The following is a 13,508-nucleotide window of genomic DNA, read 5'->3' on the forward strand; positions in this document are numbered from 1 at the left end:
ATACAGTGCATTTAACAAAGGCTAGTCAGAGTGCATTTGCCAGAGATCTGGCAAATCAAAAGGGATTTAAACCAAAAAGATGGGGAAGGAAAAGGCTGCCTGTGTATAAATCCCTCCCCCCTCAAGTTAAAGAATAACTGCAGTGAAAGAAGAAAGCAACTGAGAAGCCCAGAAATGCACAAGAGGACTTAGAGACCCTAACACAAGGAGAGGGATCAGACCTTGTTGGTATCATTGGAACCCATGCCTGGACTGTGTTTCTGGATGGGGTATTCCTTATTCAGACACTATTTGAGAAGAGAATTGTATATTAAGATGGTGCAAGAACTAGAGAAGAGAAGCATGATGGAAAAGAGTGTTTGAGGAAAGGCTAAAGGAGGGAGGAGCAGAAGTGACCTTGTCATTAGGGTAGATTACAGATCACCTGGCAGAACGGACATGGGAGTCTGGGGAACTTCCGGTCACAAGCCCGCCATCAGGGCATGATTGAGTCACAGTGGGAGATTTGCCACCTAGCCGTCTTCTACAGCTCTCTTCCTGACAGAAGCAGTTCAGCCAATCCGAAACAAGAAAGGAGAAAGTGGATTCTGGATCCGAGTCTCACTGAAAAGGAAGAATGGGCTGTGGGGGCAGAAGTGATGGGAACTTCTGGGAACTGACCACTCTTTCATAGGGTTTGTGATAGAGAAGGGGAGGAAAGCTGGGCTTCTTCTGACCCAGTCACCCTGTATTGAGGGCAAGGCAGATGTCAGGGGTTCTGAAGAAAGATAGTAGGGTCTCCTAAAGTAATATGCTTCAGGGAAGTCAGCCTAGGAAGGATAGGAAATGCTCAAGGAGGAAAGCCTGAAGACTCCAAGGGAAACCTTTCCAAAGAGGAAGAAAAGTGAGATTTGCCCCTGGACACCGATAGGTATGCCTGAGGACTCACCAACTCAGCTTTAATCTTTAAAAGAAGTGTGCAGAAGGTGCAAGCGAACCAGGGAACAGAAGATGAATCTGGGAATGTGGCGCGGTCCTGTGACAGTCGTGTCAGGAGAGCTGAGGACAGGAAGAAAGGTTCAAAGGAGTCTGGGAGAAAGAAGAGGGAAGGCCTTTCCTTGGGGTGGACGGGACAAGTTAACTGACAGCAGAGAGAAAAGCATCCCCACTCATTTCTTACATTGCTTCTTTTTTTTCTTCTTCTGTAAAGAAGGATCTTTTCGCTGGAAATGAAAAAACAGAGTTGGCCAACGGAGTTGCTACTCAAGATAAATAAGAGCATGTTAAGAGAATACCTCACTGCCCCAGATGAATTCAAATCATGGGCCCAATTAGCTGCATCTTTGATCCTGAAAGAACTGCTAGATGATGTTGATGAGCTTGCTGTCAGTAATACTTAAAAGACAGTGGAAAATTGGAGAGGCCTTCCAAGACTGGAAACGAGCAGATGTCCTGAGTTTTACAAAAGGGAAGAAGATGAGTGTGTGAACTATAGGTCAGTGAGTTTGATTCTTGGGAAGATTTTAGAATAGATCATGAAAGAGGTGAATGGTGAGGATCTAGAGAGGAAGGCTGTGATTACAAAAAGCCAGCAGGTTATCATCAAAAAGAGATCATGCCAGCCTAGCCTCATTTCATTTCTTAACTGAAATGATAGACTAATAGATGAAGAGGGTGCTGTGGTACCTGGATTTTAGCAAAGGTTTTGGTGAATTTTCTCATACTGTTCTTGTGGAGAAGATGATAATATAATCAGTGGTTTCAGAATTGGTTGGATGACCAGACTCAGATTGGTTTTAATGGTTCCTTGTGCACGTGGCCGAAGGTCTTCAGTGGAGCATCCCAGTGATCTTGTTTGACCCTTTCCTGCTTAACATTGTTATCAGAGCGTGGATGGCATGCTTATCAAATCTGTAGGTGACGCAAAGGGATCATTAACACATCGGAAGACAGAGTCAGGCTACTGACAGAGTAGACCAGTGGTTTGAATCTAATAAGGTGAATTTCAGTAGGGACAAATGTAAAGCCTCACACTCAGGTACAAAAGGAAATCAGCTTCACAGGGACAGGATGGGGAAGGCAGAGAGCACTTGTGACCAAATCCCCATGGAGATTCCAGTAGACTGCACTCTCAAGAGTGAGACATGTGATACAGCAGCCAAAAAAGATGTTGTGCTAGATCAGGAGAGACAGTGCTTCTGGGAACGGGGAGGCGGTGGTGCTGCAGTGCTCTCTCCTTCCAGGTTTTATCAGAAATATTGTGTCCAGGATTGGAGACCATAGTTTAAGAAGGATGTGATAAGCGAGAAGGTCCAGAGGTGGGTGACCAGGATAGCAGTGGGTCGTGAATAATTGATGTGTGAGGATCAGCTAAAAGACCTGGGCATGTTTAACCTGGAGAAGAGGAGGTTTTGGGGAGTTAAAATGGCCCAGTTATTGGAAGGGCTGTCATGGGAGGAGAGTTTAGACTTGTTATATTTGGCTCTTGGAGCAGAAGCATGAGCAGGGGGAGAAAGTAGCAAAGAGGCAAATTGAGGCTTCGTGTCAGGACAGACTTCTAGCAATAGGAACTGGACTGGGGACTGAGTTGGCTTCAGGGAGGGATGGCTCCTTCTCCTCAAGATTCTTCACAAACGAGCTGAAGGACAGTTCCTTTATTGTATGGGTTGGACTGTGTACATCATAAAATGTGACATCAATGATACGTTAGGTGTAAAAGACTTTTATTGTTGCAGGAGTTAGTTATCCCTGAGTCACCCAAGTGACTGCCATACTGAGTAAAGTATAAAAAGAAAGATAATAACAAGAACAAGGGACTATGTATAGCTGAAGCAGCCGAGCCATTGAAACGAGTAATTGAACATCAAAAATGAGAAATGGACAATAGAAATGATGCCAGCCACAGTACTTTCTTCCAGGAAGTAAACCGTTTAAAATCACCACAACAGGGCGGCCACAAAGGCCTCAGCCTGCAAGTATCCAACTTACTTGCCAAAAGGAAAGCTGGTTGCCAAGGGCAGCACTGTGTTTAGATGTAAACTCATTTTTAGACTCTTACAAGAAAGAGCGATGGATGATTACAAGCGGTGTCATCTCATAAAACATGGAGAGGCAGCGGAGGATAAAACCAGTCTAAAGAAAACCCGACAAGCTGTGTCCAACTAAGCAAAGTCAGTCCAAGGGCATTCAAAAATGAAAATGGAAGAAAGAATACAGAGAGAAGAAAAAATGGAAAAGATCTGCAAAAACATTTTAACCAGCCTCTTCTCCATGGAGGACGGTAGAGCCGCCACAGTTGGACCCGAGGCCTTTTAGAGAAGGCAGAGATGGCATTAGGGAAGAAAAGACAGGAAAAGCAGTTAAATTGGGCCAAGCGTATACACCGGGGAAATCTCTGTTGGAGATGGTTAATATACAAGGTATCTGAAGGAGGGGAAGGAAGTAAAGCCCTCAGATTTTTTTAGTATCATGTAAGTGACCAAGAGAACAAACAGATGTTCATATGGGTGGGTGGTAGGGGGAGGTTGGTGTGAAGAGGGTGAGGACAGTATGCCTTTGTGTGTATGTGTATGTGAGAGAGAAGTAGACTGAGTGCCGTTTGACACAGCATCGAGTTGTCTTGCTGTGTTGAGGGTGGGACCTAGCTACGTGACGGCTGCATGTCGCCCACTACCCTGCCCTTCTGCTGTTGAGGGCCTTCAAGTCTCTTATCCACAGCCTGAGTCTTCCATTTCCCTAAGCTTTCTTTCTCATGTGGGTTTTGGGTTTCTCCCACCTGCCCTACTGACTGACCCCCTATTTACCCCACCCCTGCTAACCTCCCATGTCTCCGCAGTGCCCCAGACCTGCCCCCTTCCTCCTTCTACATGGTCCGAATTATCTCCAAAGCTCCGTGCATGGTGCTCAGACTTGGCTTCCCCATTGGCACACCAGCCCAATTACGCAACAAGGTGAGGTCAGGAGGCCTGGGGGGTAGTTTGGGTTTGGAATGGAGTTAATCTGAATTCTTCCCTGGGAAGGCAGTGGCCTCGGGGGCCCAGGGAGGTAGGCAGGCATCGGACATAGAACACTTGTTCCTGTCTCCCTAACATTGCTTCCCCTCCACCCCACTCCACCTTAGGGTCTGGGTGAATTTACTCCCCCTCCCTCAGCTCCATGTGTCCAAGGTGGGTGGGACCTGCCACAGGATTTGGAGATAACAGAGCTGGGTTGGAATCCTGAATCTGTCACTTACTGCTCTTATTGCCTTATAGTAAGTCCTTTCTTCTTTCTGGCCTCAGTTTGTTTATCTGTAAAATGAAGGGCTTGGACTCTGACTTTCAGCCAGCTGTGGAACTGGAATTCCCTGATCCTTTGACCATCATTGAGGGAAAAGGGTATGACCTTTTGTTCCTGGGTTTGGGCCACCAGATTGTGGATGAGCTGCGAGAGGAGATCTTGAAGCTGCGTTTCCCCCACCGGGTGCAGAGCAAGGAGGCCACCCCCAAGGTGAAGCGGAAAGGGCTGGGGGCAGGCAGCTCCCCCTCCAAGTCTCCTCCACTCCTTGTGCCTCAGCCCACCCTGTCTGATCGACCCTGCCTGATAGTCCTGCAGAAGCCCCTGGACAAGCTGCTGATCAGGTCAGACAGGTCTGAGGGAGGTGTCTAGAGGAGACAGGGTGCTGAGGGGGTCTGGGGGTCATGATAGGCATCAGAAGGAGAGACTGAGGGGTCTGGAGGAGACAGGACTTTGAGTTGAGACTTGGAAATGTGAAGGAAGGTTTCAGGGGGCCGATGGGACTGAGTGGGAACTGAGGGGTTCTGGGGAGACAGGGGGGGTTGAAGGGAGGGATCTTACTGATGTCAGTCTCCAGTCTCTCAGGACCTTTGTACAGAGAATTGCAGTTAGATGGTGCTGCCTCCCCACCCCATGACTAGCAACCCACCTCTCCTTCCTTCTTTTTTTTTAAAATTATTTCTTGTTTTAATTTCCTTTTCAGTTTTTTCCTTTTTTTTTTTTTTTAAAAAAATTTTATTAATTTATTTTGATATATCAACGATCACTTCCATATGCTTTTGAGTTGAAAATTTTTCTCCCCCTTCCTACCCCCCACCCTCCCCAAGATGGCACACAATCTGATATAGGCTTTACATTTACATACCCATGAAACATATTTTCACATTAGTGAAGTTGTAAGTAAAAATTAAAACCAATAGGAGAGGAACCATCATAAAGATGAAACAAAACTCAACAGAAGGTAAAAATAAGTGAGAACGATTCGACTTCCATAGTTCTTTCTTTGGATGTGGACAGCATTTTCCATCCCGAGGCCTCTGGAGATGTCTTAGATCCTTGTATTGCTGAGAAGGGTTAGGTTTATCAATATTAGTCATCGCACAACATGGCTGTTATTGTGTACAGAGTCCTCTTGGTTCTGCTCACTTCACTCAGCATCAGACCATATAAGTCTTCCCAGGTTTTTCTGAAGTCAGCCTGTTCATCATTTCTTATAGCACAATAGTATTCCATTCCATTCATATACCCAGCTTGCTCACCCATTCCCCAATTGATGGGCATCCTCTCAATTTCCAATTCTTTGCCACCACAAAAAGAGCTGCTATGAATATTTTTGTACATGTGGGTCCTTTTCCCATTTGTTTGATCTCTTTCAGATATAGCCCTAGAAGTGCTATTGCTGGATCAAAGGGTATGCACATTTTTGTAGCCCTTTGGGCATAGTTCCATATTGTTCTCCAAAATGGTTGGATCATTTCACAACTCCACCAACAATGTATTAGCGTTCCAATTTTCCCACATCCTCTCCAACATTTATCATTTTCCTGTTTTGTCATGTTGGCCAATCTGATAGGTGTGGTGTGGTACCTCAGAGTTGCTTTGATTTGCATTTCTCTAATCAATAATGATTTCCTCTCCTTCCTTCTTAAAACACCTCTGACCCTGCCCTTCTCTCCCACCCCCTTCCATGAACCTTCCCACTTTCTCCTGAACAAAAGTTCCGTTCACATTAGAGCTCCTCCTGCCTCTCTCCTGGTAGCTGGCAGCTGAGGAGACCTGTTTGTCCCTAGAGGACTCTGGGGCTCTGGCCTCTCGATGCTGCATGTGCTGGGCCTTTGTTTCCCACTGTCTCTTCCTGCTGCCGCCATTGCTGGGCAGCCCTGCTCCTTCGTGTTTCTGCTGCCCTCTCCAAATGCTGGCTGTCCCCAGCTTCTAGGTTGTCTAGGTCATTTGTCCTCATGGAGATCTCTAGACATTCCTGTCTTGTCTTCCAGCCCACTGCCACTGCTTGGACCTCCCTGTTTTTCCTTTGGAGTCTTGACCCTGTACCCTGTACACTTCCCCTCTGTGCTTAAACACTGACCCCTGACTTTGTCCTGTTGCTTTTTTCTTGCCTTGCCAAACTGCAGCTTGGACAGCCTCTTCCTCGAACAATGCTGAAGGCTGCTGGAAGGAGGTCCCATTAGGGAGACTCTCGCTATTCACAGCAGCCCCATTGGCTCTCCTGGCCTCAGCAGAGCTTACGTTTCCTCAAGTCTCTCACCTCCACGTGTGCACGTGGTCTCCGCTAGTCGAATATGAGCTTGAGGGGGACACACTTTGTATCCCCCTGTGCTAGACATGGATCCTGACATAGTAGGTAGGGACTGATTAAACGCTTGCTGATTGATGAACTCTCCGATTCCTGCTGCTCTAAGTCCTTCCACTTCCTCTTCCTTGTGCTCCTCCTTAGCACCTGCCTTGGAAGAGGAGGAGGCCCTTGCCTTTGGCCAGGCCCACCCTCTACCCATGGACCTCCTCCAGGAAATGCCCTGGTGATCACTGATTCTCTTGATCGATGGGCTTCTGTGCTGCCTGTGATCATGCCCAGGTCTCATCTGTTCTCAAGAATGTCTTTACTTGTCCCTGCTATCCTCTCAGATCATCATCTTATATCTCTCTTCCCCTTCTTGGGTGACTTCCTGGGGAAAAAACCCCAGAAACAAAAACTGCCTGTGCTCCTGGCTTCTGCTGCCTTTCCTCTTCCTCGTTTTTCTAGTCCTTACAGTCTGGCCTCTTACCTCCTCACTAAGCAGCTACTGCTCTCTTCAGAGTTGCCAAAGATCTCATAGGGGCCAGATCTGTTCATCAGTCAGTCAACATTTGTTACTATGTACCAGGCTCTGTGTTACGCACTGGGGCTTCAAAGAAAGGTACAAGACAGTGCCTCCTCCCAAAGAGCTCAGCGTAATGGGCGTGATGACCTGAATACGCCCACATGAACACAGACAAGCTAGAGACAGGAGAACTGGAGACAGTTAGTAGAGGGAAGGCTTCCTGTAGCTGGAGCATGAAGGAAGCCAGGCAGCGGTGATGAGAAGGGGGAGCCATCCCTGCAAGGAGCCGGGCAGCGGTGGTGGACGGCCAGGAAACCAGGCTCCTCCTCCTCGACCTCTGGGCAGCTTTTGCTGTCGCTCCTCCCAATCTCTCTGTCTTGATCCCCTCACCCTCCTACTTGTTCAACTACTCCTTTACGCAGCCATCTTCCGTCCTGCCCACTGAGCAGGACTGAGAGAGCCCCAGGGCTCTCTCCAGGACCGTCTTCCCTTCTCTCTGTCAACTCTTCAGGTGATGTCATCACTTCCCATGAGTCGGTTCAGTCACTCGACAAACATTTATTATACACCTGTTGTGTGCCAGGCACTATACTGGGTGCTGGGGATATAAGACAGAAAAGAAACAGTCCCTGTCCTCAGGGAGTTTACGAGAGGACCAGTCTATATAAACAGAAATAAAAGACAAGGGAAATACAAAGTCGTTTGGGGACAGGGCTCTGGTAGCTGAGGGGATCAGGAAAGCCCTCACGTAGGCACTGGCATTTGACCTGAGCTTTGAAGGGAGCTAGGGATTCCAAGAGGCTGAAGTAATGAGGGAGGGCATTCCAGGCATCAGGGACAGCCTGGACAAAGGCCCAGAGGCAAGACCAAGAAAGTCATCTAGTAGGAATAGCAAGGCCAGTTGACTGTCCTATACAGCGTGCAAGTGAGAGTAACGTGTAATGAGTTGGAGAAGATAGAAAGGGGTTAGGTTGTGAAGAGCCTTAAATGCTCAACAGGGGTTTGAATTTTATTTTAGTGATATTAGGGAGCCTCTGGAGCTTTCTGATCTCTGGTAGAGTGACATGGTCAGATCTGTAATTGAGTAAATCCCTTTGGAAGTTGTGTGGAGGATCTCCAGAATGGGCAGAGATTGGAGGCGGAGGGAGCAGTTGGGAGACGGTTGCATCATTTAGGTGAAAGGTGCCGAGGTGGAGAACTAGAGTGAAGATGTTGGCCAGGTGAGTGGAGAGAAGGAACATATGTGAAAGGTGTTAGGAAGGTAGAATAAACAAGATTTGCTAACAGATTAGATATGGGGGATGAGTGGGAGGGAGGACGGCCCTGACAACAAGAGGAAGTCGTGGGATGGGGAGGTGGTGGGGGTAGAGAATGGGTTCAGTTGTGGACACATTGAAGATGAAATGTCCAGTAAGCAGGAGCGAGCTTTAGGATGGATTTCCAGATCTAGGAGTCATCTTTCTAGAGATAATAATTGAACCCATGGAAACGGATGAGAATTGAGAAAAGGCCATGAGATTATGCAATCTAGAGATCCCTGGTGACCTTGGAGAGCTGTGTCATTGAGTGGTGAGGCAGGGAGTGGATTGAGAGGCAGCCAGTGTGGACTTTTTCTAGGAGTTGACCTGTGAAAGAGAAGAGCAGATGCAGAACCATAGACTGAGAGGGTGGAGAGGCCCAGGGGGAGTTTTTTGGGATTGGGACGTTACGGACAGCAGGGACAGTATCAAGAGGGGGAGAGGCAGTGATGGTGCGGAAGGGGCTGGCAGTGGTGAGGGGCCGGAGGGGCCGTCTTCACGGGGACTGCGAGGAAAGAGGGCATAGCGAACAAGGCACAGGGGCACTAGAGAGAAGGACCACAGAGCTCTTCACCTTGGAAGGAGAACAGTTATTGGTGGGGGGAGATCAGAAGTTGATTGTCCCCATTCATGGCTCAGGCAGATCAAAGGTCACAGGAGTTGAACTGGCAGGCCAGGGTGTTGGAGGGCTGGCACCTTGAATGTTGAAATGAATGAAGGGGGCGGGGAGCGGCCTGTGAGTCAGACACTGGAACTGCAGAAGAGAGGAGACAATATGCGTTATCAAAAATATTTAAAATATTTCAGTGGCCCACTTTTTTTGTTTTATTTTGTTTTGTTTTTGGCTAGGCATTGGGGTTAAGTGACTTGCCCAGGACCACACAGCTAGTAAGTGTTATGTGTCTGAGGGCGGATTTGAATTCAGGTCCTCCTGACTCCAGGGCCGGTGCTGTATCCACTGCACCACCTGGCTGCCCCTGGCCCACTTTTTTTTTGTCATTCCCATTGCTCCCCTCCCCTATTCTAACAAGTATTGTCATGCAGGAGCAATCCCCTACTGGTCATATGATCTGCTGGACCTTGTGCCCATCACCCCCTGTCAGCAGGCAGGGAACGCGCTTCACCGTCAGTCATGACCTCGATTGGGGTTCTCAAGTCTTTCCACGATAGGTGTCTTTCCCATCTTGTCCTTGTGTCAACTTCCTTCACTCTGCAGCAGTTCAGATTGCCTGGGGCTCTCTGAAATCATTCTTTCCTCATTTCTTAGACCAGGGTAACATTCTGTGACATTCATCTGCCGTAATTTGTTAACCGTTCCCCAGCTGATGGGTATCCTCTTGGGTTCTAGTTATTTTTTCTTTTTTCCTTTTAAACCTCCTTTCAGAATTGGGAAGCACACTGCCTACGCAGTGAAGGTGCGTTTTTGGATTGGACTTGAGGGAAGATTGAGGGCTCTAAAGAGGCAGTGAGTTGTCCAGCAGGTCCAAGATGGGGCCTGTGGGGCCAGAGGCTGACATTTAGAGACAGTAGCCTTGATGGGTAGTAGCTGGCGGGGAGACCAAAGGCCTTATCTTGGAGACAGAAACCTTGGCCCGACGGGACCTTGAGAGAAAGCTGCACACGAGCATCGGGAGGTGCAGCTCTTGGGGAAATGGGGAGCGATTACTTGGGTCCCCTGATGCACAGGTATGAGAAGCTGCCCCTGGATTACCGCGCACCCTTCATGCTGACCCTGGAGCCTCCAGGACCGTTGCCTGTGGTATCTGGCCGCTCGGCCTCCTCCAGCCTGGCCTCCCTGTCACGCTACCTCTATCATCAGCGATGGGTCTGGACTGTCCAGCCTGCCCTCGCCCCCGTCCTGCCTCTTAGTGCTATTGCTCAGCTGCTTTCTACGCTTACCGAGTAAGTGGTGTGGCCTTTGCACGTTCCTTCCCAGCCCTGCAAAGGCAGTGGGGTGTGCAAGGGTTTTCCTGAACACTACTGACTCCTCCTTTCTAACTTAATCTCTTCTTGACTCAAGAGTCCGTTTGGCCGAAGGTTTCCATTTTGCCTCCAGTGGGGAAGGGATTATCACGATGGTCCTGGAGCTTCCAATCCAGGTATCTTCTCTTCTTCCCATCCCCGAGGAGCCACTACTACCTCCAGGCCCCTCCCTCCATCCCCCAAACGCACGAGTAATTTAAACCTCATAGTTCCTGAGTGATGCCCCTCCCAGCCTCAAGTAACTCCTCTGCCCCCAGTACCCAGGGAGACGCAGAAGTGTCTCTGAGCCTCTGGCACCTCCATCCCACTCTCCCATTGCTTCCATGCCGTGGCCTGTCCTGGGAGCTTTACTCTCCTAGTTCTGCCTAACTTCATCTTGGCTACCCCTTCCTTATCCTTTGATGCTGAGACCAAGGTTGGGTTTCTTAGTGGAGCATTAACAAATGACTAACTTGCAAAGCATGTGCCCAGTGCCCGAGCCTTGCCATCTCATGCTGATGTGCCAATGTCCTGGTACAGTTTCCGGGCCGGCCAGCCTGCTGGCTGTCCCCAGAGCCCCTGGGGCATATGGCTTCTGCCACAAGAAGGCTTCTGTAGGGCGAGCCCTGTCCAGTACAGACCAACTCTCCCTCTCCTTTGCTGCTAAGGCCTAGGCTTGGGATCTGCTGAGGCAGCCAGCCCCTTCTCTCTGGACCAGTTGATGGTGCAGCCACAGCTTTTGCCCTTTCCCCTGTCCTCAGGGCCTGCCATGTGATATAGGCCTATCCGGCAGATGTTGACCATAAACCTCTCCTCTCCAGTCCTCAGGCCCAGGATGGCACATGCAGCATTTCAGGCTTGGCCACGAGGACCCATCTCATATTTCCCAGCAGGAGCATTTCAGCCCTAAGCTGAGCTCCAGCAAGAGTGGGGTGGTAGGAGTGTGTGTTTGCATTTCTCATGTCCCTGTCCCTGCTGACAGAGCGAGTCTCCTGGAGTGGCAGGAGGAAATGAGATCCCCACATGCGTTGTCCAGTATCTCCTCTTTCCTCCTCATTCCACCTCCACCAAGGACAGGTGAGCCTGGAACCCAGGGATGCCCCAGCCTGACACCTGCCTGTGTGGCCAGAAGGTGCCCACGACGCCTAGGCAGACGCTCCCAGCAGGGGGTCAGGTGCCAGGCGGGCTGCCCAAGCCCTCTGTACCCTCCCCCTGTGGCTCCTGGGACCCATCCCCCTGCTGGGGCTGAGGGCTTTCCCTGGGCAGCTTTTCTACAGATGATGACAATGATGCCGAAGTGGAGGGCCTGGAGGGAGATTCCGAGCTGAACCTGGTCACTGAGGTCTGGGTGGAGCCCCAGTGTGGGCGCGTAGGTGCGGGCCCCGAGGGCTGCGGGCATCTTCACGGCCTGACCTACCCTGAGATTCCCCGTGCGGTGAGTCCAAGCCCCATTGCCTCGCAGCTGGCCTCTGGTGTGGGCGAGGGCAGGGCCCTGAATGCCACCTCTGTGCCCCCCTCTTTGCAGCTCTTTCCCAGGGATGCCGCCTGCGTCGGCTCGATGCTCAGCTTTGAGTACCTGAGCCATCTCTGCCAGAGCAAGGAGTGGAGTCCCCCGCCTCCTGAGCCCAAGGCTCCTGATGGTCAGTGCTGGCCAGCAAGGCTGGGAGGGAGCTCCCCGGTGCCCACACAGGGCTCAGGCTCTCTTAAGCCCTCCCCCATCCCCATCACAGGATGTGACATGGCGGGGGCCCTCTGTGTCCATGAGATCCCATTTCGTTTTGACCTGATGCAGCTGCTGCTGCGGTGCCAGCGGATGCAGACATCCTTTGTCCTGCTCACCAGAGGTGGCTCATCTGGGACCCTCCAGGCTGGCGAAGGGAGGGCAGAATGGGATGTAGGGCAGGGCCTCAGAAAGTCCTATGGGTGCCGAGAAGTAGGTCCTCAGGATGTCCTATGAGGAGGAAGTCATGTCCTCAGGGTGTCCAATGGGGCATGGGCAGGTCCTCAGGAGGTCCTGTGGGGAGGAAGGTGGGTCCTCAGGGTATCCTATGGTGGGGTGGGCATATCTTCAAGGGGTCCCCCCATAGGGAGAGGGCAGTTCTTTGGGGAGTCCTATGGGGGGGCAGGGCCTCAGGAGGTCCTGTAGGGGGAAAGGTAGGGTTTCAGGAGGTCATATGTGGGGGAGGGCAGGTTCTCAGGGGGTCCTGTGTGAGGGAGGGCAGGTTCTCAGGGGGTCCTGTGTGGGAGAGGGCAGGTTCTCAGGGCGTTCTATGGCAGGGGCTTGGCCGGGACCTCCAGGGCCAATGTTGGAGAGGACATGGGGGAGCAGGGGCTGGGTTTTGAGCAGAATCTGTGCCTGGCAGAGGCTGAAGGTCCCAGTTCTGAGGCCCACTCTCCTGCCAATGAGACGCTGCTGGGCCTGCTGCACCGCTGCTTGGGGCAGGAGCTGAGTGACCGTGAGCTCCCTCTTTCTGCTGCTGAGCAAAAGACCTTTCTGAGCCAGGTGTTACAGTGGGGATCCCTGGGCCCAGGTGAGAGAGCATCTTGACCCCCCCAGGTCCCCTCCCCACTTACTGTCCCTCTAACTGAAGCTCTGACCTGGCCTCCCACCAACACCATCATTGTCCTTCTCCCAGAGGCGCGTCCCTCGGGCAGCTCTGGGAGCCTGGAGCCTCAAGGCCGCATGGGCAGCTCTCAGGATGTGAGTAACTTTGTGGTCACACCTCTGGTCGGTCTGGATTCTCTTTCCTTGGCCTCCTTTTGAAGCTGGGTGGGGCGGAGCGGGGCAGAGGAGGGAGATATTGAGGGTGGAAGGCCTGGGGTCTGCCTTCTTGTAAGGGCCTGCTCCGTCGGCCTCCACACAGCCTCCCGCGGACACCTCGCCGCCTCAGTGGCGCTGCTATGGCCGGCTTGTGACACCACAGCACGTGCTGCTCACCTTCCTCCCGAGCGCCCTCACAGGTATGGCCTCGCTGTCTACCACAGCCGCTGATGGGAGCTCCTGGAACTGGGGAGCAGGGACATCCACGCACTCACTGGGCTGCCTTGGGAAGTGCTGAGCTCCCCGTCACTGGAGATCATGGAGCAGAAGCCGATCTGGAGTTTGCTCCAGGGCGGGCTAGAAGTCACAGGAGCCCCTTCCTGCACCACCTCAAAGTAGAGTCCCCAGGGCTTCCTC

At 51.1% G+C, this 13,508-nt stretch overlaps 1 protein-coding gene across 11 annotated transcripts in view; it reads left to right on the forward strand.

Moving 5' to 3' along the window:
• Positions 1–13,508, forward strand: part of SZT2 (SZT2 subunit of KICSTOR complex) — an 85,947-nt gene that overhangs the window by 27,999 nt on the left and 44,440 nt on the right. For all 11 annotated transcript variants that reach the window (XR_013487410.1, XR_013487411.1, XR_013487412.1 and 8 more), the window contains exons 14-24: positions 3,815–3,929; positions 4,390–4,598; positions 10,055–10,270; positions 10,389–10,467; positions 11,313–11,407; positions 11,597–11,765; positions 11,856–11,970; positions 12,061–12,174; positions 12,694–12,861; positions 12,967–13,031; positions 13,195–13,291. Coding sequence is in view for 6 of the 11 variants with exons in the window: in XM_020975458.2 (XP_020831117.2) it covers positions 3,815–3,929; positions 4,390–4,598; positions 10,055–10,270; positions 10,389–10,467; positions 11,313–11,407; positions 11,597–11,765; positions 11,856–11,970; positions 12,061–12,174; positions 12,694–12,861; positions 12,967–13,031; positions 13,195–13,291 (1,442 nt within the window). In the remaining 5 variants the exon portion in view is untranslated. The remainder of the gene's footprint in view (positions 1–3,814; positions 3,930–4,389; positions 4,599–10,054; positions 10,271–10,388; positions 10,468–11,312; positions 11,408–11,596; positions 11,766–11,855; positions 11,971–12,060; positions 12,175–12,693; positions 12,862–12,966; positions 13,032–13,194; positions 13,292–13,508) is intronic.

Source organism: Phascolarctos cinereus, unplaced genomic scaffold, assembly GCF_003287225.1.
Source record: "Phascolarctos cinereus isolate Bilbo 61053 unplaced genomic scaffold, phaCin_HiC Scaffold_5;HRSCAF=322, whole genome shotgun sequence".
In the NCBI taxonomy this organism is placed as follows: domain Eukaryota; kingdom Metazoa; phylum Chordata; class Mammalia; order Diprotodontia; family Phascolarctidae; genus Phascolarctos; species Phascolarctos cinereus.